Genomic DNA, 27,159 nt, shown 5'->3' with positions numbered 1-27,159 from the left:
TTTTCTCATTTCATAGTGTTCCTACTTCCTCCCGTACATTGCTTAATCTCTGCTGATCTCCTGCAGTCTCCATATCTCTTAACTTTGTATTGCTAGCTTATCTCTCTTAAATAAACAAAAAACAAAACAAAACAAAAAACCCCACAACAACAAAACCAAACAAAAGCCAACAAAATAACAACAAAAAAACTCCAAACAAACAAAAAAACCCCACACGAAACCACAACCAAACAACAAATGCCTCTTTCTCTAGTCTCTTAGTTTAAATATTTACTCATCTGTCTTAGTACTTACCGGTAGTATTCACTGAAGTTCCTCTTCTCTCTGTATACTGTAGCCATTTCAGCTTGGATTTCTGTCTCTTTCATTCCATTGATATTGCTGTAACCAAGGTTTGAGATGACTTTGTGTAACCGCTGTCTTAATTTTCATCCTCATCCTTTCTTGAAGTGTTATCTTTGGTTGCTACTCTCTTCATTCTCTTTTTTAACTCTTCCATGTTCTATGAGAACTTTCTAGTGCCCTTCCTTTCTTCCGTAATGCGTTATATTTAGGTCATTTATTTTTAAGATGTGAAACAACTGCTGTCCATGGTCATGTCTTACTGATCCACCTTTTAACTTCCTACCTGAGTCTGTCTAAATTGAAAATTTTGGCCCAATGTTTTGATTCTTGTTGTGAACAACACTGTCCAGCCAGGTTCAAAACAGCTAAAGCAGAACTTTTAATCTCTCTGCTTCTCACAGTTTTCCTTATGATTGTGTTTCTTAATTATTATGAGTAAAGAGGTCATTCTGGTTGTAGCTTAAGTTCATAATGGGAACTACTTCTTTCTTTGGACCTCTATGCATATTTAACTAAATGAAGCAAATGGTGTCTAAATAGCATTTTAAAAATACAGGTTATCTGTTGACCAGCATGGCTGAAACACTTTGAAGTTAACAAGTCTCAATTACTGTAGCTTCTTTCTCTGGCATTGACAAATGTGACTTGGGTCTCTTCTTGCGTGTTAAGAAGTGCAGCTGAAGAATCACTTTCTTAGCCTGGCACTTACAGTGTAGCCCTATTGTTTGCATCCTTTCACTGAATGGAAAAGCAGTTTGAAGTGATGCAGAAAAGAGAAAAAATGCCTTATGATTTGCCTATGCTATATCTTATGGCTACTTGGGTACTACAGATACGTGACTCCCATTTCTGATTGTCCATTGCTGCCTGCTTTAACAAGATACTTGAATAAGCCCACATATGCTCTCCCCAGTGATGCTGTGCATGTCTGGGATAAATTGCCCATAAATATCTACTTGCCAGCAGCTTTGCTTTCTTTAGATTCCCTATTTGGCTCCTGGATTTCTTTTTGGGCTTTTGCTTCTTTGGTTTGGATTGTGTGATGATTCTAAAAGCTGTTTATGTGGTTGTTTTCTGGAATGCAGACCAATGTATTTGGGCATTTATTCCCTCATCTCTACATCACTTTATACTTAGATTGTTAGTTCTTTGAGGGCACGATAGTCTTAAATTTCCAATGGTACATTCCCATTGGTGCAGTGGGTCATAGATGGGGGATTCCATACACTATGCTAATAAAAATAACTATTACTTTTTTTCTTTTTTTAATACAGTTCATAGAGGGGCCATTTGAAGAGTATTTAAAATGTCTGGAAAATCCACAGGTATGTTAAACTTGATTTTATAATAGAAAGCAGTATTGTTGTTGGAGTTGATGGGTAATGCGTTATTCTCACAGATGTTTTTGACTTGGCTTAAGAGGTCTTTGAATTATGTGAATATATATTTTTGTTTGTACTCTATATTGTAAAATTATTTGGGGATTTTTTGCATGTCTTGATTTAAGTGTTGTTCCTCAAAACTCTATCCAAATGTTTTCAGCCTTTGCAAACACCGACAAATACACCATGGCTACCTTTTTCTTGAAGACAGCCTTCAGTAAAGGTCTAAGAGTTTAGGCAATTGAAAGACAGTTACTGATGTGAGAAATATTATAGACAGTAGCCACAGGTTTTTGTGAATATATTGATTTAAAGCAAAATTATCTCCCCTCCCCAATTTGATTTTAATATTTTTAGTAATTTTAGTATTTTTATTAGAGAGTTAACAATTTGTGTAAACCAAGTGGGATTGGGGAAAGAGGACAATCTAGTCCAATGTTGCAAAATCTGTTAATTCTCTTAAGCATTTATTTGTACATAACTTTGTTAAACTTTCCCTTCCTAGAAAGCATAGTTTATTTTTCCATGTCCCCTCAGCTCCCACCATACCTACAGCATCCTTAGTTAGAGTGGCTAAGCAGATGATTCTTTATTTCAGTTTCCACAATTAATGGTGGAAAATAGTGGATGTTAGCCTATTCTGCTTCTGTCTTGCTTTGTTTATTCCAGGATGTTTAATCACAAAGCTTTGTGAGTCATATCTTGGGGTTATACGCTGTGCTAAATAGTAGATCGTGCCATTTTCTAGTAGAACGTACTCTGCTCTGAACTACAACAAAATAAATGGCTTACTGCACTGTGTGTATAGAAAATGTGTTTTTTATACATCTGTTAATGTTTAAAAAAATATTTCTGAAAAACATACAGTAGCTCTTTTACATGCTCAGCAAAATTTATATTGTTGTTCTAGCTTATAAAATTGTAATGACAATTTAAAAAAAATAAAAATCCAAGCCTGCTACAAATTCCTGCCCCAAATTTAATTTCAGTTGGTTTTAATTTAGTAAGTATAAAACAAAACAAACAAACCCAAACCAAATGAACCAAATCCAAGAAGTAACAAACAAAAGCCCCAAACAAACAAATGAAACAAGAGTGGGATCTAGTCACATCACATTGGAGCAGTACAGCAGCTGGGCTGGTAAAGGAAGCAACAACTTACTTTTCCATGATTTGAAACTGGTTTATGGTGTTACTGATATGTCACTGTTTAACAGCTTTAAAGAGCAGACTTGTGGTCTCTCTTCAGGTGTTGACATACAGCTGTTTGCATGAGAAATGCAACTAAGTATCAGAAGTTTATTTTGGCTATTTGGAAGTGGTCTGTATACTTTGTGTTGGATTACTTCACAAGATGATGTCGTATGGAAGTTATCTGTGTTTTAGGCAGGAGTGTTAAGCCTCAAGGTTCTTTTTGCAGTTCCTTTATAGGTAAAGGCCCCTAAAAACAGACAGTTTTGAAGGTAGAGAGTAACGTTTTTTAAAAGTACTTGATAAATGTGATGCTCACTTTTTTTAAAAATCAATTTTGAGAAGCTAGATTACTTGTCATTTAATAGAAGAAGAAAAGAAAAGTAGTATCACCTTTCAAAATCATATTCTTTAATGATAGATCTGCATTTATTTGATTGTGCTTTGTTCTATGTTTTCATACAGATCTGTTTCTGCTTTGGGCAGAAATCCCACTAGTTTGTACCCCTTAACCTTACTGGTTGAAAAAACCTTCAATTACAAAATGTCTCACATGAACTCCAGACTCAGTGGTGTTATATTTATTTTTGACACTTGCTTCTCTTGATCTGCACACATGAGGAAGTATGGTAGTTGTGTGTTTGATTTAACTTAATTTTATTTTGTTTGTTTTTTTTTTTTTTTCTATGCAGGAATGGGTTGGACAAGTAGAAATAAGTGCCCTTTCTCTTATGTACAAGTAAGAAAATGTTTAAATATATTTTATTGAGATCAGTTCAGTTGCTTTTTTAGTTAACCAGTTGGAATAGCAAAGATGGAATTGTATGTTATACTGTAGTTCTCAAAAAAATTCCAAATATACTTTGAAAATTGCAGATGTCAAGGTATGGGGGAAAAAAAAAACAGAAAAGCGAGCTTTGAAAGTGACATTTAATCTGGGATTTGAAACTGGGTTGCACAACTAATTGTGGGTGGAGGCATACAGTTTGTATATTGTTAATTTTCATATCTTAATTTTTCTATTAAAATTAATTCTCTTCCTATTTCTCACCAAGGCTTTGCTATTAACCCTGTTGCTATGCTGTGGTCTGTACCCATTTCATTATTACCCCTGCGCAAATGCTGTGGTGTAGCTTAGTGGTATGAGCATTGCAGGCTGCCTACTAGAAAAATTTTCAAAACCTGCTTGAAAAACTGCTGGATCAGTCCCTTTGGTGATGACTACCTGCCAGCGCTGCAACAGCAAACTATCTACTGGTTCAGTCCAAGCTTCCCAAAAAGCTTCTTTCCATTCTTTCAGTGGAAGAGACAAAAGATGGATTTTTTTGCCGCTTTAAATCCAGCAATTTGAGTCTAGTGAACACTACAGGGTGTTCAACTCCACTCTTGCTGGAGTCTTTGTGCAGAGAGAGAGGGAAACCAAACCCTCTGCCCTCTGCATGTCTGCATGTCTGTTTGTTTTTTGGTTTTTTTTTCCCTTTTTACAGTGTGTCATCTATTTTAAAGAGCAGGATCACTACACATGTAAAAACTGAGGTATCTGTAGGACATGATTTTCAGGGATGCTGGAGGTTTGGTCAGAATATCTGATCCTCAGGCAATGCTGATAGATGGTCTGTTGGGCTTTCAGCATACTCCTCAGCACACAGTGGCAGCTGGGCCACTGCTGGGGAGCAGAGATGTTGTGTTGGACCCTTCTGAGCACAAGGCTTTGGTTTGGGGGGCAAAAGGAGTTTCTGAGCTCAGCCATGGGCTGCTCTGTTAGCTGGCCTCTGTGCCCAGAAGGGTTCCTGCACTCATGTCTCTCAGTACAGATTTAGCCTAAGCCATTGCCTTCCAGAAACTTATCTCTGTTTCCTGTCTCTCTCCATAAAACCGACCTCCTTTATGTACTGGTGGATTTCCCAATGACAAAGTCTAATGAATTTCTCCAGAGCTGAGGAGCCATCATCTTTCTAGACTCAGCTCCAGAAAGCAGTGTCTGGAAATTGTTTTACTTGTCATTGACTCTGTGCATGTTGTGCCAGTGCATCTTTTCCTAGTAAAAGTAAGCCTTTTCATGAAAGTAAGCCTTTTTTTGGCTGGTGATAGTTGCACTCATCTTCTTCAGTATTCTCTTCTGCCAGGTGTTTTCTGTGGTTATGTCTGTTCCTCGAACTTGTCTTGAGTGTTCCAATTCTTATTACTTTTTTCTCAGGAAAGATTTCATAATATACCGGGAACCAAATGCTTCTCCTTCGCACGTAACTGAAAATGGCTTTTCTGATAAGGTAAAAAAAAAAAGTTTTATGACAACTGTGAAAGGCTGAATTAAGACTACTTTCTAAAGAGCAAATAGTTTAATATGAGTTTTATTATTGAACACAATGAAATGTTCTGAGAATTGAATTTTAACAATTTGTTTTGTACCTATTTAAGGAAGTTGTCCTGTTAATAGATGTAGCACTTCTTTTTAAATAGGTGGTCCATATTTGGGGTGTGATACATCTTCCTAGTAATCTAAAATTTTGTAAAAATCAATTTGCAAGTGGTGCCAACTTACATAGCTATCTCCGTCTTAAATTCTGTTTTACTTTTGATCAAATTCTTTTTGGTTTAAAAGACATCTACTAAACATTTTGATTGTTTTATTGACTTCTTAAATCTTGAGAGATTATGAAGTGCATTGGTACATTAAATTGAATTTAAAACATTGTGCTTATATGACAAATCAAGTGAAATGCAAACCCTAAAATATGTGTGTTTTTTTTGATAGGTATTGCTGTGCTTCTCAAATGGAAACCACTATGATATTGTTTATCCCATAGAGTATTCAGAAAAGGCTGCTCTGTGCCAGTGTAAGTATTATCTTGCTTAGTCAAAAGCATGTATTTTTTACTAAAGATTTTAATTATCAGCATCAGTTTTCAGAAGAAGGCTCTATATTAAAGTTTGTCATTCTTTAGCAGTGTGGTTTTCCATTTGAATTGTCAATGACTATATGATTTTACGAGAGCAATTATGTCCTGATTCTTGATAAAGCAGATGATATACTGAGAGGAGAGGACTATCTGCCTCTTCGACTCTGAGTGGTCTGATATAAACAGAAAATGTTAGTGTACTAATTTATAATCTGTTGCATTATCTTTGGTCAGCATTGTGGGTTTAATTTTGTATTTCAGACCTCCTTGTTAGCAAACTAATTGTTTATGTCAAAATTATCCTTGCATGTATAACTTGTCACAGAAATCATGGGGGGTAGCACATGCAAAAAATAACTGTCTTTGTGGATTATTGTATTCTTTACTAGAATGCAGAAGTGCCCGAAGGTCCTAATCAGGTTTGATGTGTCCCTACAAGAATCCTGATTATTTATAAAGCTTTGCCTATTGCAAAGTTAACAAGGCTAAGGCCAAATTTACCTACCAAGAAACCTGATTTCTAGTAGTTTCATGCAGATCCATTAAACCATTGTAGTTGCAACTGGTTTTACTTCTAATGCCTTCACTGGTTCGGTTAACACATCAAAATGCTTGCTTGGTTTGGTGGAAATAATGTGAAATGCATCTGTAATGGTGGTGTAAAATCTTATGTACTTTGTAATTGATTCTGCCCTTCTACTTTCTCCTCTCCTTCCTCAGCTCTGCTGTATGAGTTGCTGTATGAGAAAGTATTTGATACAGATGTAAAGAAAATCATAGCAGAACTTAGTGCTGCTGGTGTGACGGAGGAAAGTAATGGCAGCAGTGAAGTATCTGCTTCAGATTCGGAAGATGACAGCTACAGGTAATAGGGATTTGAAAGTTATTGTAAGATGACACTGAGCGGTATATGTTAAATGAATTTTCTGAATTTCTGATGGGTAGTAGAATCGAGTGGAAAAGCTTTACAAATTACTGAGAAACACAAAGAGGTAAAGTTAAAAGTATGATGAAAGAATGAAATATGTAATCTTTGCTGTACCTAAGGACATGGTCCTGGTTCCTCTGTTGTTCCTGCAGTGTAGCCTTGGGTCTCTTGACATAATGGAACGTTGCCATTGAAACATGTCCCTCTTCCTGTTTAAACCAGCAGAATCCCCTGGGATGATTGGCATGGGAAACTCCATGAGAATTACTTGGCTCACTCCTGCAACCAAGTTACAGGAATCTAATCAGATTTGTGTTGCTTTCACATCTAAGGGCTGAAATGCCTACTTGAGAGGTAGCTGATGGAGAAATACAGATGCAGCTTGCTCCATTTTGTTCCTTGATGTTAACAAAGGGATTATATTTGTGGATTTACATTCCTTTTGCTGGACCTGGATGCTCTAGCTAGCCTTGATATTTTGACCCACTGATTCCTTTTGGACAGCAAGTCTTGGTCAGTGCTGTTTTTTGCATTTACATACTGGTAGTTTTTCTTCTGTTTAATACGCTTCTTCAAACCCTGCCTTCTATGAAAATCCATTGAAGCCATGGAGCTGTATTAGTGCAGCATGCCCCCTCTTCCTGCTGAACGTCATCCAGGTCCTTTCTGGGGGCTCTGCTGTAGTCTGTGTGGCACGTAGCAGAGGTAATTCACGGAGATGTTGGGAGCTGAGTTTTTCCTCAAGCTGAAAACAACAGAAAGGAAGAAGATGAAAAACGCCACAGAAAGAAAACCAAGTTCTAGGAAAGGGATTAGCTTCCTTTTTTGTTCCCTAGTATTTGTTTTCCAAACATTTCCAGTTAAAATACAAACAAGTATTTCTGCCTCAGGGAACAATTATTGTAGTCAAATGTCAGAGAGTGGAGACCTCTGTTCCTTTCTGTTCTTGCAGCTTTCCTGGTTTTCGTACACAGTAGCATTACCCTGTATCTTTGGGAGTCATAAGAAAATATACTGTTAACCTCCCTAACACCTTTGTAAATGAAGGTCATCTACTCGCTTGAGAGTATCCAACTCAATGTTTTTGATTTAAACCATATGTCTTATGATGCAAGAGCTAGTGTGTGTGACTCTTGACCTAGTTAAACCAAATTACAAGCACTTTGCTATGTTTATGAAGACTTAAATTTTTTGCTTGTCTTAAAGTTGACTTCAGCTTGTGTCATTACCTAGTTTTCCAGAAGGTGGTCTTAGTTTTGTAAGTGTGAACTTTTCACTTATTATTATTTTTTTAAATAAAATAGCTTAATTTGGTTTTGTTTTGGGAGAAGTTAATGCTGACAGTTCCCTACAACAGCTGTAGGGAAAAATATCTTGTTTTCTCTCTGTGGAGTGTAATTTTCAGCAATGCCAGGTGTAGAAAACAGGAGCACCTTAGAGTGCCTGATGCCAGTTAATTAATAGTGTGCTTTTTTTTTTTTTTTTTTTTTTAAAATGTCTGCTTCTACTATGTTTTTCTCATGTAGTCACACAAATTTTAGAGAAATATTTTTGTTTTACTTTCTTGCCCCTGTGCCCTCCCCCTTTTTTTTTCCTTAGGTGATGGCTAAGTCAGTACACGTAAGTTAGGCTTCCTAAAACTTGCACTCAGAAACAAAAATATTATTTTTAGCTTTATATGGTATAGAAATGTAGCTGTTGTTTTAGGTCTAGCTTTTTCATTTAAGAGATGATGTTCTGTGGTATGCTTAATGTGGAGAAATATGACAAGTTGGTAGTTTCAGTATTTTTATCCACTTCCAAGGTGTTTCATGCCTGATTTCTGGGCCTTCTTAATACTATATTAACACAGCTCCTTCTGTCCTTTTGCAGAAGTAAAGCTACGACAGTTAGTGATATTAATGGATTGAAGTCCCTTTCTGGCAACAAGGTATTTACATGCTAAGAATTATTTTCTTTGTAACAACTTAAACTCTGCTATATTTTTCAGTGTTTACTGTTCATGAGAGAATCTTGAGTCTCTAGTTTTCTTAACATGTAGTTTCTTAAAAACTACTTATTTCGTTGAAAAGTAATATTTGCTTCTGATGTGCCAAAAGATGGATTATGTCCTTTTTAATGCTGCTTATTTATTATGTTCCAGTATGGTTCAGTATGGTTAAGATAACATAATTGAATTATTTTGTCAAAGCTCTTTATGTATTTTTCAGCTTCTTTATTTTTCAGTTTAAATCTTGAGTGCTGTGATTGAAAAATGGAAAACTGTAAATCTTAAATCTTTGTGTCATTGGCCATTTAGCACTTTGTTCTGTTTCACACAGCACCTTAAGAGCAATGGGAATCCTACCTTGTTGGACTTGCCTAAAAAAGTTCTTAAATCACTCAATCCATCAGTATACAGAAATGTTGAATATGATGTTTGGCTCCAATCCAGATGGGGTAAGTAACTGAATACTTCAAAGTTCCAGCTTTTGCAAGCTGATGTGAAAAGTGGAGCCCTCTTAAAAAACCATGATGCAAATGGCAGTTTGGGTTTAGGCAGCGCTCATCTTCATATGGGTCAGTCTGCAGATTAAAGGCCTGATCTGCTGGTTTGCGTGTTTACTGCATCAAGAAAGTAACTCTTCTGGTGTATTTAGACTAACAGTATATTACTGCTAATGTATTTACAGATCAGCAAAAACAAGATTTTTCTATTGCTGCTGGCATGCAATACTCAGTTGGAGATAAATGTAAAGTAAGTAGTATTATAGTTTATTGGGATGTTAACGTTTTGCCCAAGATGCCAATTTTCCTTCTTTGTTAGCTATTTTGATTTATAAATATTAATATATAGCAATAATAAATATGAATATAATTATTCTAAATATTGTTTGCTTGTGTTTTCAGCTGTGCATATGCTTGTTATGTAATTGCTGGCAGTGTTCATGACATACAGCCTACATGGAGGGTTAGAGACACATAATAGAACATACATTCAGTGCATTTACACTTCATTAAAAAGTCACAAGGTTAATTTCAGGACTATATTTAATAAGGTGACTGTGGACCTTAAGTGTGCAAGTAAGTTTGTGCGGGCTTGCCTGCCTGGTGGGTTCTTGCTTGCTGGTGTAGACCGCTCACCTCTGTGTAAGAAGTAGGTGCATTTAGGGCAGTTTACTTGGTTCTGTTGGTTGGTAATGAATGAAATTTTAGTGTGTTCTGTTATGTAGGTTTTTCTCTGGAGGGACCAAAACCAGCATCATAGTTCCATGTATTTATGTTTAACTCTGGAGTCCATGATTACTGTTTGTAAATTGGCTTTGTTCTAATCTCGTTACTTTCAAGTAATTGAATACCGCTCGCTTTAGTTACTACAGTTCCTGAAGCTCCTGAAGTTTTGTGTGATTCTTACTATTAAAGCATTCAAAGTGTGTTAAACAGGTGCTCTCTAAATTCTGTTAAAATTTGTAGTTACGTATTGCTGCTTAAGAAGTAGTAAGATTTGCCATTGAATTCCATAGTACTCAAAGCTTAGATTAATCTCCCGGTACTTAGCTAAATATGGATCTTTCGAAGATGTTTGACCATTTGTTAATTATTGATATTCATGTGAAAATATTCAGTTAGGTTTATCATGTAGCACGGGGCCTCTTTCAGTTCGTACTTTTTTATTTGTGTAATAGAATGAAGCATAGTCAATAAATTGCAGGAAAACCCACTCTCTAAACTTTAAAAACAAACAGCAAAACCCACAACAAAACAAACCTACACCCACATATCCCCCAAGCTCCGCCCCCAACAAATAAAAAATGCCTAATTTGAAGTTGATTATTTATTGCTTGATAGTACAGGCTTAAATTTTTGTATTTGTAAGACCTTAAGGCTGTCTTGTTTATTATTTACTAAAGGGTATGAGTATTATTAGTAGAAAAAAACTCCTGTAATTAACATACTGTCTCGGTCAAATTTTGTATATATATGGCAAGACAGTAAATATATGGGGTAAAAACATGGGAAGGGAAAATTAAATAAATAGTGAAAAGTGGAGTTGGCCAAATTAATAAAACTGGAAAGTAAAACATCGTGGCAGAAGATTATGAAATTTATTTTATATTTAAGAGAAGAATTTTGAGAACACAGAATGTCAGTTGGACAAGTAAAGCTATGATCACGTCTGAACAAATTGTTTTGCTTATTTAAAAAAAAAACTTTCTTAATGAAAACAAATTTCCCTGAAGTTGGTAATGAATTTTTCTCTTCTTTACATGGATTTTAACATGGAAAAGCTTTGGGTTTTATTCTAAAAGAAGGTGTTTTCAGTAAAGCTGAAAAGCCATGATACACTGATTACTTCTAACTTTCTCATGTAGTTTTGAAAACCATGTTTCATTAAGTAGTGTTACCTGGCAAGCTTTCTGTAGTTTGGTTTATATTTGTTTTTTTAAAGTAGTTTTGTTGTTTATTTCTGAAGAAGCAATATGGGTTGAAAGCTTGCTTTTGATACGTTTACTGAATTACGTGGTGTTGATCTCTCAGGTCTTCTGTTGCCTAGATTAAAAGTTCTATTTTTAACATTGCTGCTATTTTAGAGTTACGTCCTCTCATTGTCTTCTTTGAAGCTAACGCACCTTTTGTCTTTTTTTTTTCTAAGGTGCGCTTAGACCATAATGGAAAATTTTATAATGCCCATATTCAAGAAGTTTGTTCAGAGAATGGGCCAGTTGTTGTATTTGTAGAAGAGCTTGGAGCAAAGTAAGTGTTTCAGGCTCTCTTGGAAAAGAGTGCCAACCTGAACTTTGGTAATGGCAGCATTACTTGAATTCAGAGATAATTTCTAGAAAATTGTTACAAAACCAACATATTAAATAGAAAGGAAAAAGGGGTTCTGCATTAATTGTCACTTCAGAGTTTTTTTTTTCTTGTGCTATATATTATAGTACTGATACTAATTGCAGAGTATAGCAGTACATTAGTATTAGAATTTTTTTTTTCTGTACAAGATTCAATCCTAAATAGATTGATACCATCCCAATTAAGTGTTGCTTGTTGTACTTAATAATTAGATGCTAAATTTGTGACAAGCTTTTCATAGTAAAAGGCCTGTCAAAGCATCTGGCTTCTCTGGTTGGGTAGCTCTGCTGATTTCATTCAGAGTGCAAAGCTGCTGTTCAGATCAGTGTCATCTTTGCCCTATCTCTGTGCACGCTGTTTAATAAAACTGTTTAAAGTTATTGTTGGGGGTTGCAGGTTTTTCTGAGTGTTGTTGGTTGGCGGCTGTTTGTTTTCTGGGGGATGAATTTTTGTGTATGTGTGTGTGGGTAGTGGTGGTGTGTGTGTGTGTGGTTTTCTTGTTTGTTTGGGTTTGGTTTTGGTTTGGGTTTTTTTGAGACATTTTCTTGAGCTCTGCAGTAAGTTCTGTAACTCTTCTGGGGCGAAAAAATCCCACAGATGAGTGCAGTTTGGGAAAAGGAAACACTTCCAGTTAAGGTAAATGAGGGAAGAAGAAAGATGCCCATTAATGTCATGCAATCTTCATCTGAGGCGGGGGGGAAAGGCAAGATCTCAATATTGCCCTGCAGTTTGTTCCCTTTGAAAACTGAGATTTAACCTGGTTTGAACTGTTTATTCTAGATTTTAATATCTTTCTTTCAAACAATGTGAACAGTTGCTTGGGCATCCTACAGCATCCTCAATTAAAATGCAATAATTCCTCTGAGATATAGTGTTTTTCAATCTTGACATCTATTGCAGTGTTTGTCATAAACTTACCTGTTGAGTGTATTGCCTTTTCTGATCATTCTCCTTTTATCTCTGCCCTGAAGACATTATAATACTTCAGAAATGGCTTATCATTTTTTACTGGCTAAATTTGCATTGACTTATCACAGAGTTTTGTTGTTAAAAAAAAAGAAAAGGTTTGTTCTACACACTGCTTGTGTGTAATCATAAAGAACAAAGGACTTTGAATGCACTGTTCTCAAAAATGGAAAGATGCATCTGTCTTAATAAACATGTGGTATTAATACAAGCCCCAGTCTGGTCTTTAAGACATTTTTCCCTTTGTCATTCCTTGTTTTGTAGGCATGCTGTCTCACTGAAGAGCCTTAAACCTCTTCCACAGGCCTCTCCTATGGAGGGCTGGAACACTGTGCCAGGGAAGAAGATAAAAAAGTATTTCCCAACATGGGGGCAGAATGCTCAGCCTGGTAGGATTGTACCTGTCTTTGTGTGGCAGAATCTTTTATTGTCAGATGTTTTGTCCCAGAGAGCTTAGAAAATAATTAAAAAAAAAATAAAAAAATCTGTTTTCACACGTTTACCACAGATGCTGATGGCAGAGGGCCAAAGAATCAGAGCAAGTCAATAAAACCCCAGTCAGCACTACCTCCTCGACTTCAGCATACTGTGGGAACCAGGCAGCATCAGTTCTTATGTTCTGGACCCCAACCTCATCAGACCTCAACTGAGCAAAAAGCTCCAGGCAGAAATCCTTCCCAGACTGTAAGGTAAAGCAGTAAAACATCTTCCTTATCTTGAACTGTAGCTGAGTTTATTGGAGCCTTGGGCACATGCTTCAGATGCTTCCAGCATGCTCTTTTGAAATGTGTTGCCATTGGATTTTTAAGAAGGGTTCCAAGTCCATAAAAATACACACAAGTACAAGAAAAAAAAGTGTTTGTTTTAAAACCTTTTTCAAAATTGCTGTTATCATGAGCTCCCACTTATTTTTTTTTTTTTCCTGCATGGCAGCATCTCCCTTGGAAGGACTCTGCGCAAACTGCAGTTTCTTCTTGGGAAGCGGATGTTGCTGCTTTTTTTTCCTGGTTGGGGCTGAAGTAGTATTTCAAGTAGTGCTTCTTGCGCATGGCTGAGATCTTCCCTCAGCTTCTGCAGAGCCTGCCTTAGAGGGCTGCTTCATGTTATGGCTGATGACTTGGAGTATGAGAACAGCATTTTGCCTTAATTATTTCTTAGTGATTTCTTGATTCATTGTGCTGCTGCAGCAGAGTTTCTGTTTTCATCATTGCCACTCTTCTTTTGTCCTATCTAAAAGACTGTTCTGTACTTGGATACATAACCATGCTCTTCATGGTCTATTCTGTCAATCTTTTCTATTATAATTCCTTGTGGAATAAATTGGGCCAGGGTGTCTTTGAAGACTGCCAAATGCAACATTTTAAGGACCTTTTTCTTTCCCCTTTAATCTAAATACATGAGTATCCTGAAAAGTAATTCATAAAGCTTGAACAGTGATGTTAATTTTGTGTAGTGATGCTTCAGAAATAGGAAATTATAATACGTTTTCCTTTTTGTTATTGTATTTAGAGAAATCCTCTTCCTCAACTTTCTCTTGCATCTTTGTAGATAGGATGGTGGTCAGTTCTCAGTTGGCACACAAATGGATTAGATCACTTGATGTAGGAATTAGGTTTTTTTTTAACTATGGTTTTAGAATTACCATTTGTTATAGAGTCTTTCAAAATTGTATTGAACTGAATAAATAATGGACAAAATCCATTATTTCCCCTTCTTAAATTTTATGTGCATGGGTAAGTTGCTGTAGGCAGAAAGGGATCTGGTATGTGTGGAATCACATAGGCAGTGCTAGATACTTACAATCTTTCTTCCTTCTTAACCATGAGTTTGTATTGTATTTGAAACTGGTGATAATTGAATTTCTTTATCAATGATCCCATTTCATTTTTTCCTTTACAGAAAATCAGACCGGGAGAGAACTGAGGATCTGAACTATGGCAGCAGAGATTGTAACTACTTTGGCCTGTCTCCCGAGGAACGCAGGGAGAAAGAGGCTATAGAAGAATCTCGTTCACTTTATGAGATCCAGCAGAGAGATGAACAAGCTTTTCCCGCTCTTTCCAATGTATGTTTTTATTCATTGTAATTAATAGTGCATTTTTCGTACTTGCTCATGGACCATTAATTAGCAATTGTTGCTTTGCTGTCCTTGCATTGCAATACAATTCAAAGGGTCTTTTGTTCACACTCTCTTTCTATGTAGAAATATGTAAAACAACAATGCTATGTATGTTCAAGATAAGGCACATTCCTAGTAGTTTCCCCAGGGAATAATTGATGTCCATTATACACATTTTTTTAGGCATGTAAACATGGTAGGGACACAAGCTTCCGAAGTCTTGGGCTTCTTTCATCACATTCCCCCATCTCTGGAAGGCCTTGCTCTCCCCTACAGTTACTCGCGTGTTGTCTTTTTCTCGTATGGTGTGATCAAACTTACGGGTGGAGACTTGTCTATGTCTGAGGGAACAATGTAGCCTTTCGATTTTGAGAGATTATTTTATTGATGCAATTTTTGAAGAAAGTGGATTGAGGTCTCAGAACATCCAGGGTCTGAGCAGATCCTGTGAGCAGAGAGCTGCTGTCTACATAGGTTTATTCTAGAGACCCTTGGGGCTTTTTGTGTTTAAATCATAGGGCAAACAGAACCAAGAACCAGGCTGGGAAGAAGGAGTAGGTGAAAGATGGGCCTTAAATCTCTTGCTTTATGGAAGTGACTTCCTATCTTTCAGTTCTTGAGCAGCAATTAGTTATACTGGTGTAATTGAGAAGAAATGTACAGGTCTTACGCTCCGCAAAGAGTGGACTAAGACTGGAGCTGAAGGGAAAGAGGTCACTTGCTCCATCTCTGAGCTGTGGTTAACAGTTGCTATATTTGCTCACCTGCAGGAGGAGAATGTGATTTTAAAGCACATATTGTCTGAGTGAAGCAGGGGTTTTTGTCATATAAACTAGTTACATGAATGCTTTTAAAGGACACTTTGTAAAATTTAGCAGTGAATGAAAGAGTGGATGAATCTGAATCGTACTGATCAAGACTGCTTCCCCCACCCCGCCTTTCTGCTTGCCATGGGGATAAGCATTATATGGCGTGAGGGCATAATAGTATTGTATCAGATGATGACAAACTGTCATCAGACTTCTTATATAAATTCACATTTCTGCTTCTTTAAACTTCTTTAGAACCAATCAGTCTGTCAGGCCGCTACGCAGACTGTGGATAATTTAAACCATACAAAGTTCTCAAATACTGAGAGAAGAAACAGCAAGTGGACAGCAGAGGTGGAAGAGCAGAAGGATAAAGGTAAAAATAAATGCTTTTAGATGACAGCGTGGGGTTTTTTTTGTTTTGTTTGTGTTTATTATCAGCCTCAGAATTTGTTCAAGATGGTGCATCTGTTCAGGCAACAAGGAGAAAATTATCATGAGTAATAGTGCCAAACTCAAGGTAGCAAAGGTTAGGGAAGAAAGTACATGTTTTTCAGCTTTGTGAATGTGGCTGAGAGAGCAGGCTTCTTGCTGGGATTTTTGTCACAAATAGGAATGAAAGAAATTAAAAGACTGTTAGAGCCACCTTTAATTGGATCCTGTTGAAATTTTTGGGAGTGTGGCTGAAGGTGCCAGTGGGAGGAGTATTAAAAGTGCTTACTGCAATCAGTTAAGAGTATTCAGTGTGGCATGGTTCAGAATTAGCACACAATGTACATAGAGGGGAGAGAAGATGATGTACAGAAGAGTTGACAAACTCCCTCTGTTTACAGTACAAAGACCTGTCACATGGTCACATTTTTTTTTTCCTCCCTCCTCCTAACCTGTTGTAACACTCTTCAGCTTCTTTTCATTGACTTGAAGCTTTTCCTCTTCTGTGAGGAAGTGAAGTATGGCAGTAATAAGTGAAAGCTGTGGCTGTCGGGAGGTAGTTAGGAAATCTTTGCCACATACAACTCATAGTATTTTTTTTATTATTATTTTTTGTCCTGTCAGTTTTGCCATATCTAAACATTGAATATGGTCTTAGTTTCTGCCTTTTTTTTTTTTTTTGACTAAATAAAATTCAGACTCTTTAGCCTCCTCTTAGAAGGCTGTTCCCTCCCTTGATTTTTTTTTAAGTGTTTTTTTTTTGTTGCCTTATCTCTGGCAACATCAGAGGCATTGCTGTTGTGTCTTTGCGGTATTTGTCCTCCTGGGTCCCTTTTACAACATGTAATGCTTTCTTGAATGGTCTCAGAAGGACTGTTGTTACCTATTTTTCATTCTCCAAACGTCTGAAAACCTGTTTCATTTAAACTTGTTTCATCAGCAATGGCAAAAGGGAATATTCATTATGAGAAAGCTCTTCAATACGGTGTCATGATAGATTTTGCTCAAGTGCGTGGCATGTACAGCTTTCTCTATGTTTTTTTTGTAACACTCTGGATTGCGTTGCCACTTCTGAAACTAGGTGAAAAATCCTTTGAGAATAGCTGTGCTTATTTCTGAGTATTTTGAGATTGCTATTGGTGCTTGGGGAATTGGCAGTAATTCTCATAATCAATAGTTTTAATTTACATTGCTGTCTACTTGTGATGGTGCATATACTAAGCTTTTTAAAAGTACATATCTATTTAGTGGCTACTGTAAAACTTATGTGCATGAATTTGATAAGCAGTAATAACCAGATTCTAATATAAACTGAATGTGGGGAACTTGAATGGATCTTATCATGTGAAGTTTGTGACTGTTTTTCAATACCCTCTTCCCTTGCCAAGTGTTTGCTTGTTCTTGAGAAGTTAAACTTTCTGCATCAGTCTCAAAACTTTCCAGATTTTTTGAACCATAGAAACCTCCTGAACTGATCCATCTCTTACTCAGTCAAAGATAGACGAGATCTATGCTTCTGTTATCCTAACACTTGAATATGGAAATGCAGATCAGAACATTTTCACTTTAATCGAAGTACAAACTTACTTCTTTTTCACTAGGGGGGATTTATTTGTTTAAAGAGCCAACTACATTTCTCTCCTGCTTCCCTCAAGCCATCACCAAAACTGTTAAAAACATGAGTGAAGAACTCTTGTAAAGCTTTGAAAACCCAGGTTGAAGGAGCTGCTCTGTTACTGCCCTAACAACTGTTTATTTTAGGATGCTTTGATCTTTGATAAAAAGAGTAGTTTAAGTTTTCTGTAGTAATATGTGCTGAGGTAGGTTTTGTTTTGAGGATTTAACTGGCTTAAATTGTGATAGCTATAAATGGTATAATAGTTCATTTACTACGTTATATCTTGGTGTTACAGAGTCAAATTCCAGGCAGGTCCACGTGAGTCAGAAGCTTGAGCCAAATTCATCTGAGGTAATTTTAAAGAAAATACTTTTTTTTTTTTTTTTTTAATATTATTGCTTCTTTGATACATGGTTAGCAGAGAAATAGCTGCCTTGAGAGCTGTGATTATTGCTACTGCTGCTTTACAGCTTTTAGTGAAATACTTCTAAGATTAGAGGCTTGTATTGGTGTCAGCTTTCCTGAGCTCTTGTAACCCATACTTCCTCTGCAATCTGAGTTCTCAAATCTGGGCTGGCAAGAGCACTTACGAATCTGAATTTGCAGTTGCTTAGTACAGTCTGTACTTTCATTATAGTGGGACCACAGATTTGCTGTTTACTAATAGTGACTGTGATAGCGGACCATCATCTCTGAAGTTCAGTGAAGATTTGTGGCCTCTTGTTGCCTTTTAATGATTGCTGTCCTTTCAATGAGCAAAATGTTACAACAGTGGTTGGGTGCTTAGCCTACTTTGTATGTAGTGCGGTTTACTATCTGTGAATGCCTCTTTGAAAAGTAAATCACACTACTAGACTAACTGTATCTGTTGTTTCTGACTTTGCTTTAGAAGAATAGTCAAGATGAGAGTCATCCAAAAGCTTCGTCTCCTTTGGAACAAGTGAAAACAGATTCTCCGATTCTTGCTGAGCAAGTAAGAAATGTTTGTTTGATTTCACAGCTTTCCAGTAAGGAGACTTCAGACAAGGAGCAGCTTCTTCACAGCCATGTGTGCATTATGGCTTTAAATTACATAGTCATTTCAATGGTGATAATGGTAGAATTTAATACTTACAGTTAGGAATCTGTTAGGTCCAAAATAAAGAATGTATAAGTATATAACAGAGATATCTATATATATATCTATATATATCTATATATCTATATATCTATATATATAGGTATAGATATATCTATATCTATCTATATATATAAAAATATATAAAATATATCTATAATAAGGTGTTATTTCGTATCTTTCTTCTAAGATAACCATGCTTTTAACTTTACCTTTGCTTTTTCAGGCTTCTCCAAGGTTATTTGTAGTCATTTATGAGGGTGGCTTTTCTTTTGGGTGGGAGAAACTAAATTAAATGTCTGTGGAGGTGGTTGTAACACTGATGGCTGTTTGTGGGACAGGCACAGTCTGGGTAGAGCTCAGTGCAGAGTTCTTCACCCAGTCATGTGGTGTATCTCAGACTTCTCTTACGTACACAGCCTGATTTCTTACTAGTTGCTATTTTGCTGTGGTGGTAGTCTGGACAACACTGAGTCATCAGGCCCACTTTGGTAGAAGACAAACATGTTAGGGGTCACCAACAGTGGCAATGTCAAATAATTTTACATGATCTCTTTGTTTTTACAGAACCTGACAGAATGCTTACCAAGCATAACTCCAACACCCTCACCGGTCTTTTCTGAGGTGCATTTATCTCCAACAGTGCCTTCTGTACCAGCCATTGTGCCAGCTTGGCCAAGCGAGCCAACAACCTATGGACCAGCAGGTTTGAAGAAATATTAATGTAAATCAAACTACTAACCCTGCAAAATACTTTGTCTTCCTAAACTGAAGATGCCTCCAGGAGACACAGTTTCATGTAACTTCACATTCCTAAGGCAGTAATTTATAGGAATGTAGTTTCTCACTGCTGAAAGCTAGTGAGAGTTCTAGTAGATCTTTGCTCATACATTCAGTTTTCTTTACTCCCTACTAGGAGGTGGAAGAGGGGTGTGTACTCAACTCTCTGTTTTTCTCCTGAGTGGGAGAGCTTTGAGTTTTGAGGGGGTTTGTTTTGAAGATCTGCTTAAGGTAAAACACACTGTCAGCATACTGAAGCTTGACATGTGTTTGTGCTCTGTGTCCCATGTAATAAGCTCTTTGATTCACCAAGGACTCAGCTTGGGTCTGGAATTAATGAGATTCATTTGGACCTGAACTGCAAAACGAGCGTAATGTTTTTTCTGCACTGTACCTGTCTTCCATTACATGGCATTAGCTTATGTTCCATATTGCTCATTAGATCAGGTGCTGTATTTTATCCTGCTGTTTTGGGTTTTTTTTTTTTTTTAAAAAGAACTAGCTTTCAAGTCAGCATATTATGTTCACATGATACTTTAGTTAAGGTAAAAATCCTGTCATGCTTGACTGCATCTGTGACAGAAGATATATAGCCCAGATAATCTGAGCAGCTCAGATTAAAAATTGACCGTAAATGACTAGTTAGAATGAGCACTGCAGAGATTTATGTCTAAGTTTCAGTTCTCTCCCCATTTTTTTTTTTTTCCTCTGCTTCCTATCACTTCCTGGTATTCAAAACTTTAAAAATAAATATGGAAAGGATTTAGCTATTCCTGGAAAGCCTTAACTGTTTCACTCTTTCTGGAAACCATTCCCTGCATTTAGCCCAATCTTCTTTTGTTTGTAACTTCACAACTCTCAAGAATTTCCTCCTGTGTCTTCCTGAGTAACATTTTTTCTTCTCTTTTGAAACTTACTTTCCTGCTGTAATTTTCTTTTATGATTGTATGTAGTTGAGCTATAATATATGGGGTTTTTTTTCCCTTAGGTATTCCAGCCCAAATGCCTGCTGCTTCTTTGATGCCAGCCCCAGCAACAGGACCTGACTCTGTTGTATCACAGGCTCAGGTAACATCTGCTTCAGTCGCTGGAGTTCCTGTGTCGATACAAGCCGTTAACCAGCCCTTAATGCCTTTGCCTCAGACTCTGAATCCTTATCAGGATCCGCTATACCCTGGATTCCCTTTCAGTGAAAAGGGAGAAAGAGCTGTTGCACCCTCTTACTCCCTGTGCAATACTGGGGAAGACTTGCCTAAAGGTGAGAAGGTAGAAAAAGGTCTGGATTTTATACCATTTTTCCTAGTGGGTTTTCTTTTCTTCTCCTTTGGTCCTGTTGCTAGTCTGTGGCAAAAGAACTAATTGTTGTCTTTCCATCATTTAAGATGAGGAATATTGAATAGAACGGCAATGCTTTAGTGTACATTGCTAAAACTGTGATTATTTTAAATGGTTACACCTGGAAATCTGATACAATCATTTCATGGTTCTTAGTGTGACCCACCATAATGTGGTTTTGCAACTGTAAAGGATGTGCTTTGGGGAACTGCTTCATCTTACAGTAACAGGTTTTCTCTTAAAGTCAAAAGCTTCAAAAGTTGTTGAATATTTCCTTACTGGTCTGGGAAAATATATCTTGGCACACTATAAATGTGGAATATGCTCATAAAGAACATAAAATGTCTAACTGCACTTTGTTGGTTTGCTGAATTGTTTCTTTAAAAACTAGAAATTCAGTTCCACAAACTGTTAAACCTGAAATTTAAACTGCTGTTGTTTTCAGAGTAAGGTATCTAAAACCCTCAAAAACCCCCAAAACAACACAACTTCCCCTGACTTCCAACCCCAACCAAATCAATCGAAGACATGCAGGCATCAACTTAATACCTGTGTTTCTCTACTAAAACTACTGCAGGGACTAACTTTTGCATCAGAGGCAGTGTAATATTTTAGGTCTTCATAGATCTTTTTCTGTGGTTTTTTTTTCCTAGATAAGAATATTCTCAGATTTTTCTTCAATCTTGGTGTGAAGGTAACTCTTCAAACTTACTTACATTTTTCTGTTTGTTATAAAGTTTGCTTGTATTTGGTAGTACTTATAGTGCAGAAGTTTGGTTTGTGCAGCTGTACACTTCAATTTCATCTTTAAATTTCAAATACTTTCTTATTTTGTCTTCTGTTAACTGGGATCCCAACACTGGTCCGCATTGCAGTTCAAATCAACAGATAGGAATTTTATCTCAACAGTGATAGTGAGAACTGTTGGTTTCTGACTCTGACTATATACACACAACAGAAATTGTGCTTTACAAATTCACAGGTGAAGCACTGTGAGTTTGAAGACGCATTCTTTCGGAAACGGTCTATAGTAACAGATCAAAAAAACCCAGCTTTGATCATGTCTATGTTACTGGCAAGGCCATTGCAATATAAATACCTAGAATGTCTTTCTCTCTGGACATTCCCTTAAGTAACCTGCGACTCCGTCCTTTCTGCTGAGGTTAAGGACAACCGTATTTTACTTTCAACCTTCTAAGTAATTATAGTAGCGGTTGATGTGTTTGTGTGATGCGAATCTGTGCGTGTGGTTGGGGAAGAGGCTCATCTAAAGAGGCAAATTTTCCATTTCTTGGTAAGAACTAATTGTTTGCTTAGTTTCTCTCTTCTGCACATAAAAATGTTCCTTTTTTTTACCTTCTCTTAGTCCTTTTGTCAGGCAAACTACCTTGGAAAAGGTGCTGATTGCTCTTAGGCTTATTCCATGTAATTTTGGCCATAAGTAATGATTTTTCTTTGGCATTTGTGCATGGAAAGAGGGAATGCTGAGCACAACTTAGAAAGTAAATTTAGATTTGGTAACTGCTTACCCAATACAAGACTCTTTGCTTAATAGAACATCCATAAGTCATTAGCAAGTGCCACTGCGGTACATTTAAACAGCGTTTTTTGCATAAAGCTATGTATATGTGAGACTTTCCTACTAGTACTATGTTATTTAGGATATGGTCTGTGATTTTGGTGCTAAAGCACCATCTGCTGGTCAGAGTCCTGTGTTGTGGTGGTTGTGCTGCTCAGCTGGTGACCAGATAGCCTGGGAGACCTGGGCACTGCTTTCTGCATTACCCTGTCTGCTGATTTGGTTGTTCTGTATGGCCTGAAATATGCACGCTTGGTACGTGGTAGTCTTTTTCTTTTTTTAAAGTGAGAATAGGTAGGACTTTTTATTGTTTTGGTTGTTTTCCCTTAGAACTTTGAAAAGTGAACTAGTAGGGCAAATTGCAGATTAACAATTGTGATTCTGAAAAATGAATTTGAAATGTGTATCTCCAAACGCATAGCTAAATCTTGACTTATTAGCATCATGTGTTTAACTATATAGAAATTGTTACCAAGATTTCTTATTGGTCATAACTGTTACCTGTTTCAACTGCATTTGGAAGGAAAAAATAAATGAGATCATCATCCTGGAGTTCTAGATTAGAACTGAGGGCAGGCACTGTAAATAACACTGCCTTAACTTTCTGTAATTTACTGTTTCAAAATCGTAAATTAACTGTGTGCTCCTGTGTCTGCCTGAACATTCAAAAGATCGAATACCCTTTTTTTTTTTCCCCTTGTCTTGCAGGCATACAGCTGTCCCATGTGGGCACCCCATTCTTACTTGTACCCCCTGCACCAGGCTTATTTAGCCGCTTGTAGAATGTACCCAAACGTGTCCCTTCCTGTGTATCCCCACAACCCCTGGTTCCAGGAGGCTCCGCCTGCTCAGAACGAAAATGAAACTGCACGAACAACCAGGCACTTTCCTGTTCCGAGTGAGGCCAGGCCCAATGGTCAAATTCCACAGGTTGACAGTCAATCGCCATCGCTGCCTCTGATTCTGCCGACGGCTCAGGTGTCAGAAGGGCAAGGACAGGTCTGTGTGGAATCAGAGAATCCAGTGCAAGCTCTTCATGCAAATTATGAGGAGTCCCTGAGAGGGAAAAATATGTTCCCACAACCAGCCTTTGGACACAATCACTTCTTAGGAGCTGTTCCAATAGCACCTCCTTTCTTTCCTCACTTTTGGTATGGCTACCCAGTGCAGGGTTTCATTGAAAATTCAGTAGCAAGACCTAACATTGTCATGTCACCTGAGGACAAGGAGGCAACAGCTGGCACGTCTGCAAACGTGTACGTGGCTAAGGAATGCGGCCCTCCGGTTCCTGTCGTAAACTGTGCGGAACAGCTTCAGAAGAGCACCAGCAGCAGTGGCTCGAACACCGTGCCGTTCCCCGTGGCTGGCGCAAGCTGTGACAGCTGTGCCCCAAAAGAAACTTCAGTGAGGGCACCTCCGTTGGAGCAAACTTGTCCCTCAGCCTCACCTGCTAAGCAAAAACCAGCTGGGCAGCAAAATCGTCCTCTGCAAATACAGGGGACTGAGAGGCAGACGGTGGTGCCCAACGTTCCTCCACCGTTGGCAGGACCACCACAAAATGAACTGAAAAATACTATTCCTGGTCGTAGGGAGAAGCCTGATAAGGTTAGAGATTCCAAGGGCGCTGGTAATCTCCAGACAGAAAGCCGGGCACAGAGAGCGAGGGAAGAGAGCTCTGAAGACGAGAGTGACGTTTCTGATATGCTAAGAAGCGGGAGATCCAAGCAGTTTTATAACCAGACTTACGGAGGAGGCAGAAGGCCCAGACTGGAGTGGGGTTATTCTAGCAGGGGAGGATACCAGTTCCAGAGAAACGAGGAAGCCTGGAAAGGACCACCCAGCAGAGGCAGAGATGATGGCTACCAGAGTCAGCGGAACTTCCGAGGGAGGCCGTACAGGAGTGACAGGAGACGGGCAACACTGGGAGATAATCAGAGGGCGCATCAAACATAGAATGACTTAATAATGAACATTTTAAAGTGCAAAAAGTAATTTGAAGTAGCAGTTTAAAATCTTTTTAGTGAAGTTCAAGGATACGTTTAACTTTTGGCGAGTAAAGACTAGGAAGATGTGAACTTCTACCACATGTTTTTGTGGGGATTATAGTTTGTTTGGCTTAGCATTTTTTCCTCAATGTCAAATTAGAAAATAAAATAGGTTTAGTGTTTGATAATTTGGGTTTTTTTCACCACAAAGGTTTGAGTTTGTGAAGATGGGTATATACATTTACTAGTGACAAATATAGCATTTGATGTGATGGTAACATTGCACCAAATATAAATGTATATTTTATCATACAATGCCTTAGTTCTGAACTGAGCTAAAGGAATTCTCAGCCTACTGCACTGTTGTCTTTGATATGCTTCCAACCCAAAGGCCTTTCATCTCAAAAAAAAATCTGTCAAACTTGAATGTTTCTCTTCAGTGTGTTACACGTATGGCAGCCAGCTAACCCTGTGTCTTAGGTATGTTGTATATAGTTCTTTTAATATTCATAGGGTATATTTTTGAATTTTAAAAAGCATTTATTTGTTGAAATCAAAATCAAGACAAGCAGTCAAGAACAGCTGTGTATGAATTGATAAGGATGGCTGTTTCCACCAAGAGTTCTTCATGCTGGTGTGACTAGAATGGTGCCTATGCCAACTGAATAATTACAAAGACAATAAAAATGTAGATGCTATGCATTTCCAAAATAATTCTGCATCTGTTATAATAGCAGAAGTTTTTTTAATGCCACTTTAACACTAATGCACTGACAAATCCTAGCTATTTTGTGAGGAGAGATGCATAAAGTACATGTTACGGTTTTTTAAGTTTGTATGATTGAGCTACTGTTCAGTATTCCTTTTGTTGTTGCACTGTTGATGCAAATTTCTGTTTTGCATGTACAACTTCTTGCTGGAACCACTTCTAAAAGCAAGATGGAGAGTCTCCACGCGCTCTGCTCTTCCCTACAATTCAGAAGAAAGTGGCTTCTGCCTTATATTTTTACACTGTGTCAGAGTTCTGATGCTGTTTCTTCTGACCCTGGTAATGATCTCTGCAGCGTTCCTGTTGCCTTTGCAGTTTGGACGTTGAGCTGTTCAAACTCGGAGAGCACAGTGCGCACAGTGTTCACTCAGCTCTGTTGCTCTGTAAAATTACCTGTTGTGTATATTTTTATATCTCTGTAAATACTAGTGTAGGTGATGGTACCTTTTTGTTCATGTTTGAGATTGTACACCCTTGATCAGGAAAACTTGAGTGATAGCTACATGATGAAGAATTTCTTTTCAGATGCATGTCATGTATAAAAACGTAATTAAAGTAACTGTTTGTCTTTTCACTTCCTTTCTAAATTTATTTATATATTTGAAACTGCTGCAATGGCATTAAGTGTATGGTTTTGGTTCTGACAGAGCCAATTGTAGACAGCACACAGCACTATGAACAATTAGTTAAGATGTAGGCAAGCTGCAAAATAAAAAGGTATGTAAACTGTGTTTCTAGTTCTTGTCCAAAATGGCAGTGACAGGGACTGTGCTGTGGGTTTTGGGTTTTTGTTTTGGTGGGTTGGTTGGTTGGTTTGTTATCTAAATACTTTTCCATTCAGGATTTCAAAAGAGGTGATACTCAGGTTTTTTTCAGATTGAGAACTAAGCAAGCACTGAAGGATTTCATATTTGAAACCATTGCAGTCCTCTGTTTACTGCTTCCAAAGACTGAAAAGCAGCTTCTAACTCCACTTGTAGCCTGTATCTGCCCAGCAGTCACTGAAATAATCATTCAGTAATGCAGTGGGCATTTAATCCTGAGCTGTGTTGCAAAAACAAAGGTGGTGCGTTTCCTACAGAAACTTGGGAAAAGAATGGAAAACACAGTGACTGATAGGGCTCTGCTCTTAGAATTTACTTGTAAAAGGTGATTTGAAGTATTTAAACTGGGCTGGTGCTGCCTTGCTGCTCCAGGACAGCTGTGCAGACGTAATACTTTTGGTATCATATAGATGGGCTTATGTTGTCACTTCAACAGAGCCATGTGGAATGTATAGAACACCTGATGCTGCCAAGGTTATGAAATATCCAAGTTACTAACACACATAATGGCTTAAGAAAACCTCCAAACACTGCCTTCTCCTGTAACTTATGTGGCAAAGATGTACAATAGGAACAAAGCTGTGTTTTCTTTCACCTGCTCTAACAGTTTTTCACATGCCAATGAAGGCAAAATAGGCAATTGTTGCAAGGAAAATGCCCTTCCTTTTAAGATATACCGCTGAAAGTTATTTTTACATTTCTGTAAAACTTACTTGTGTAGGAACCTCCTTAAATATAGGCATGTTTCCCTCTGTGTCCCTGAAGGACCTTACTTGATATGGCTATTGATTTTTAACAAACTATTTTTTATTTACTTTTGTCTATTTGCTTTAGGCAAAAGTATTTGTATTTTAACCTTGTAAAAACTTCAAGATGGTGCATGCCAGCACTTAGAGATGGAAGAATTCTCAATCTGCTAGTAAGTCTGAAGGGATAACAACTTTAGCCTGTTTCCTTACCTAAGAGAACTGGTTACCTTTATTTATAGAAACCACAGCTTTGTTGCTGAAAGTGCTGTATGTGTGTCCCTGAAAATGGTAGGTCTTATAGGATGTTTAATCTACTAAATGATGTTTAATGTGCTTCTAAGACCAGAGAGGATCAGTATGGATTATTAAGCGAGCTCACTAGCTGTCTGCAGCGTGAAACGGGTGTTTCCTTCTCAGTCAGTACAACAGCAGGGGATCTCTTAGCTGTTGTCTTTGAAACAGTGCATTTGGTTCTATAAATCCTCTTTTAGTTATGGT

At 37.5% G+C, this 27,159-nt stretch overlaps 1 protein-coding gene across 2 annotated transcripts in view; it reads left to right on the top strand.

The window, feature by feature from the left end:
• Nucleotides 1-26,692, top strand: part of OTUD4 (OTU deubiquitinase 4) — a 32,690-nt gene extending 5,998 nt beyond the window's left edge. The window contains exons 4-23 of one of the 2 annotated variants that reach the window (XR_013922073.1): nucleotides 1,620-1,670; nucleotides 3,611-3,657; nucleotides 5,116-5,188; nucleotides 5,674-5,755; nucleotides 6,539-6,683; nucleotides 8,619-8,676; nucleotides 9,068-9,185; nucleotides 9,419-9,483; nucleotides 11,380-11,480; nucleotides 12,810-12,934; nucleotides 13,054-13,234; nucleotides 14,445-14,610; nucleotides 15,729-15,849; nucleotides 17,819-17,874; nucleotides 18,413-18,496; nucleotides 19,208-19,346; nucleotides 20,409-20,678; nucleotides 21,409-21,449; nucleotides 23,043-24,799; nucleotides 25,259-25,273. Coding sequence is in view for 1 of the 2 variants with exons in the window: in XM_080343526.1 (XP_080199652.1) it covers nucleotides 1,620-1,670; nucleotides 3,611-3,657; nucleotides 5,116-5,188; nucleotides 5,674-5,755; nucleotides 6,539-6,683; nucleotides 8,619-8,676; nucleotides 9,068-9,185; nucleotides 9,419-9,483; nucleotides 11,380-11,480; nucleotides 12,810-12,934; nucleotides 13,054-13,234; nucleotides 14,445-14,610; nucleotides 15,729-15,849; nucleotides 17,819-17,874; nucleotides 18,413-18,496; nucleotides 19,208-19,346; nucleotides 20,409-20,678; nucleotides 21,409-21,449; nucleotides 23,043-24,287 (3,168 nt within the window). In the remaining variant the exon portion in view is untranslated. Of the gene's footprint in view, nucleotides 1-1,619; nucleotides 1,671-3,610; nucleotides 3,658-5,115; nucleotides 5,189-5,673; nucleotides 5,756-6,538; nucleotides 6,684-8,618; nucleotides 8,677-9,067; nucleotides 9,186-9,418; nucleotides 9,484-11,379; nucleotides 11,481-12,809; nucleotides 12,935-13,053; nucleotides 13,235-14,444; nucleotides 14,611-15,728; nucleotides 15,850-17,818; nucleotides 17,875-18,412; nucleotides 18,497-19,207; nucleotides 19,347-20,408; nucleotides 20,679-21,408; nucleotides 21,450-23,042 lie in introns of both variants that reach the window. The other variant, XM_080343526.1, reaches the window with a different exon arrangement.
• Nucleotides 26,693-27,159: the final 467 nt, after the last annotated feature.

Source organism: Nesoenas mayeri (assembly GCF_963082525.1).
Source record: "Nesoenas mayeri genome assembly, chromosome: 4".
Taxonomy (NCBI): Eukaryota; Metazoa; Chordata; class Aves; order Columbiformes; family Columbidae; genus Nesoenas; species Nesoenas mayeri.
This window is presented reverse-complemented; position numbering and strand designations above follow the sequence as displayed.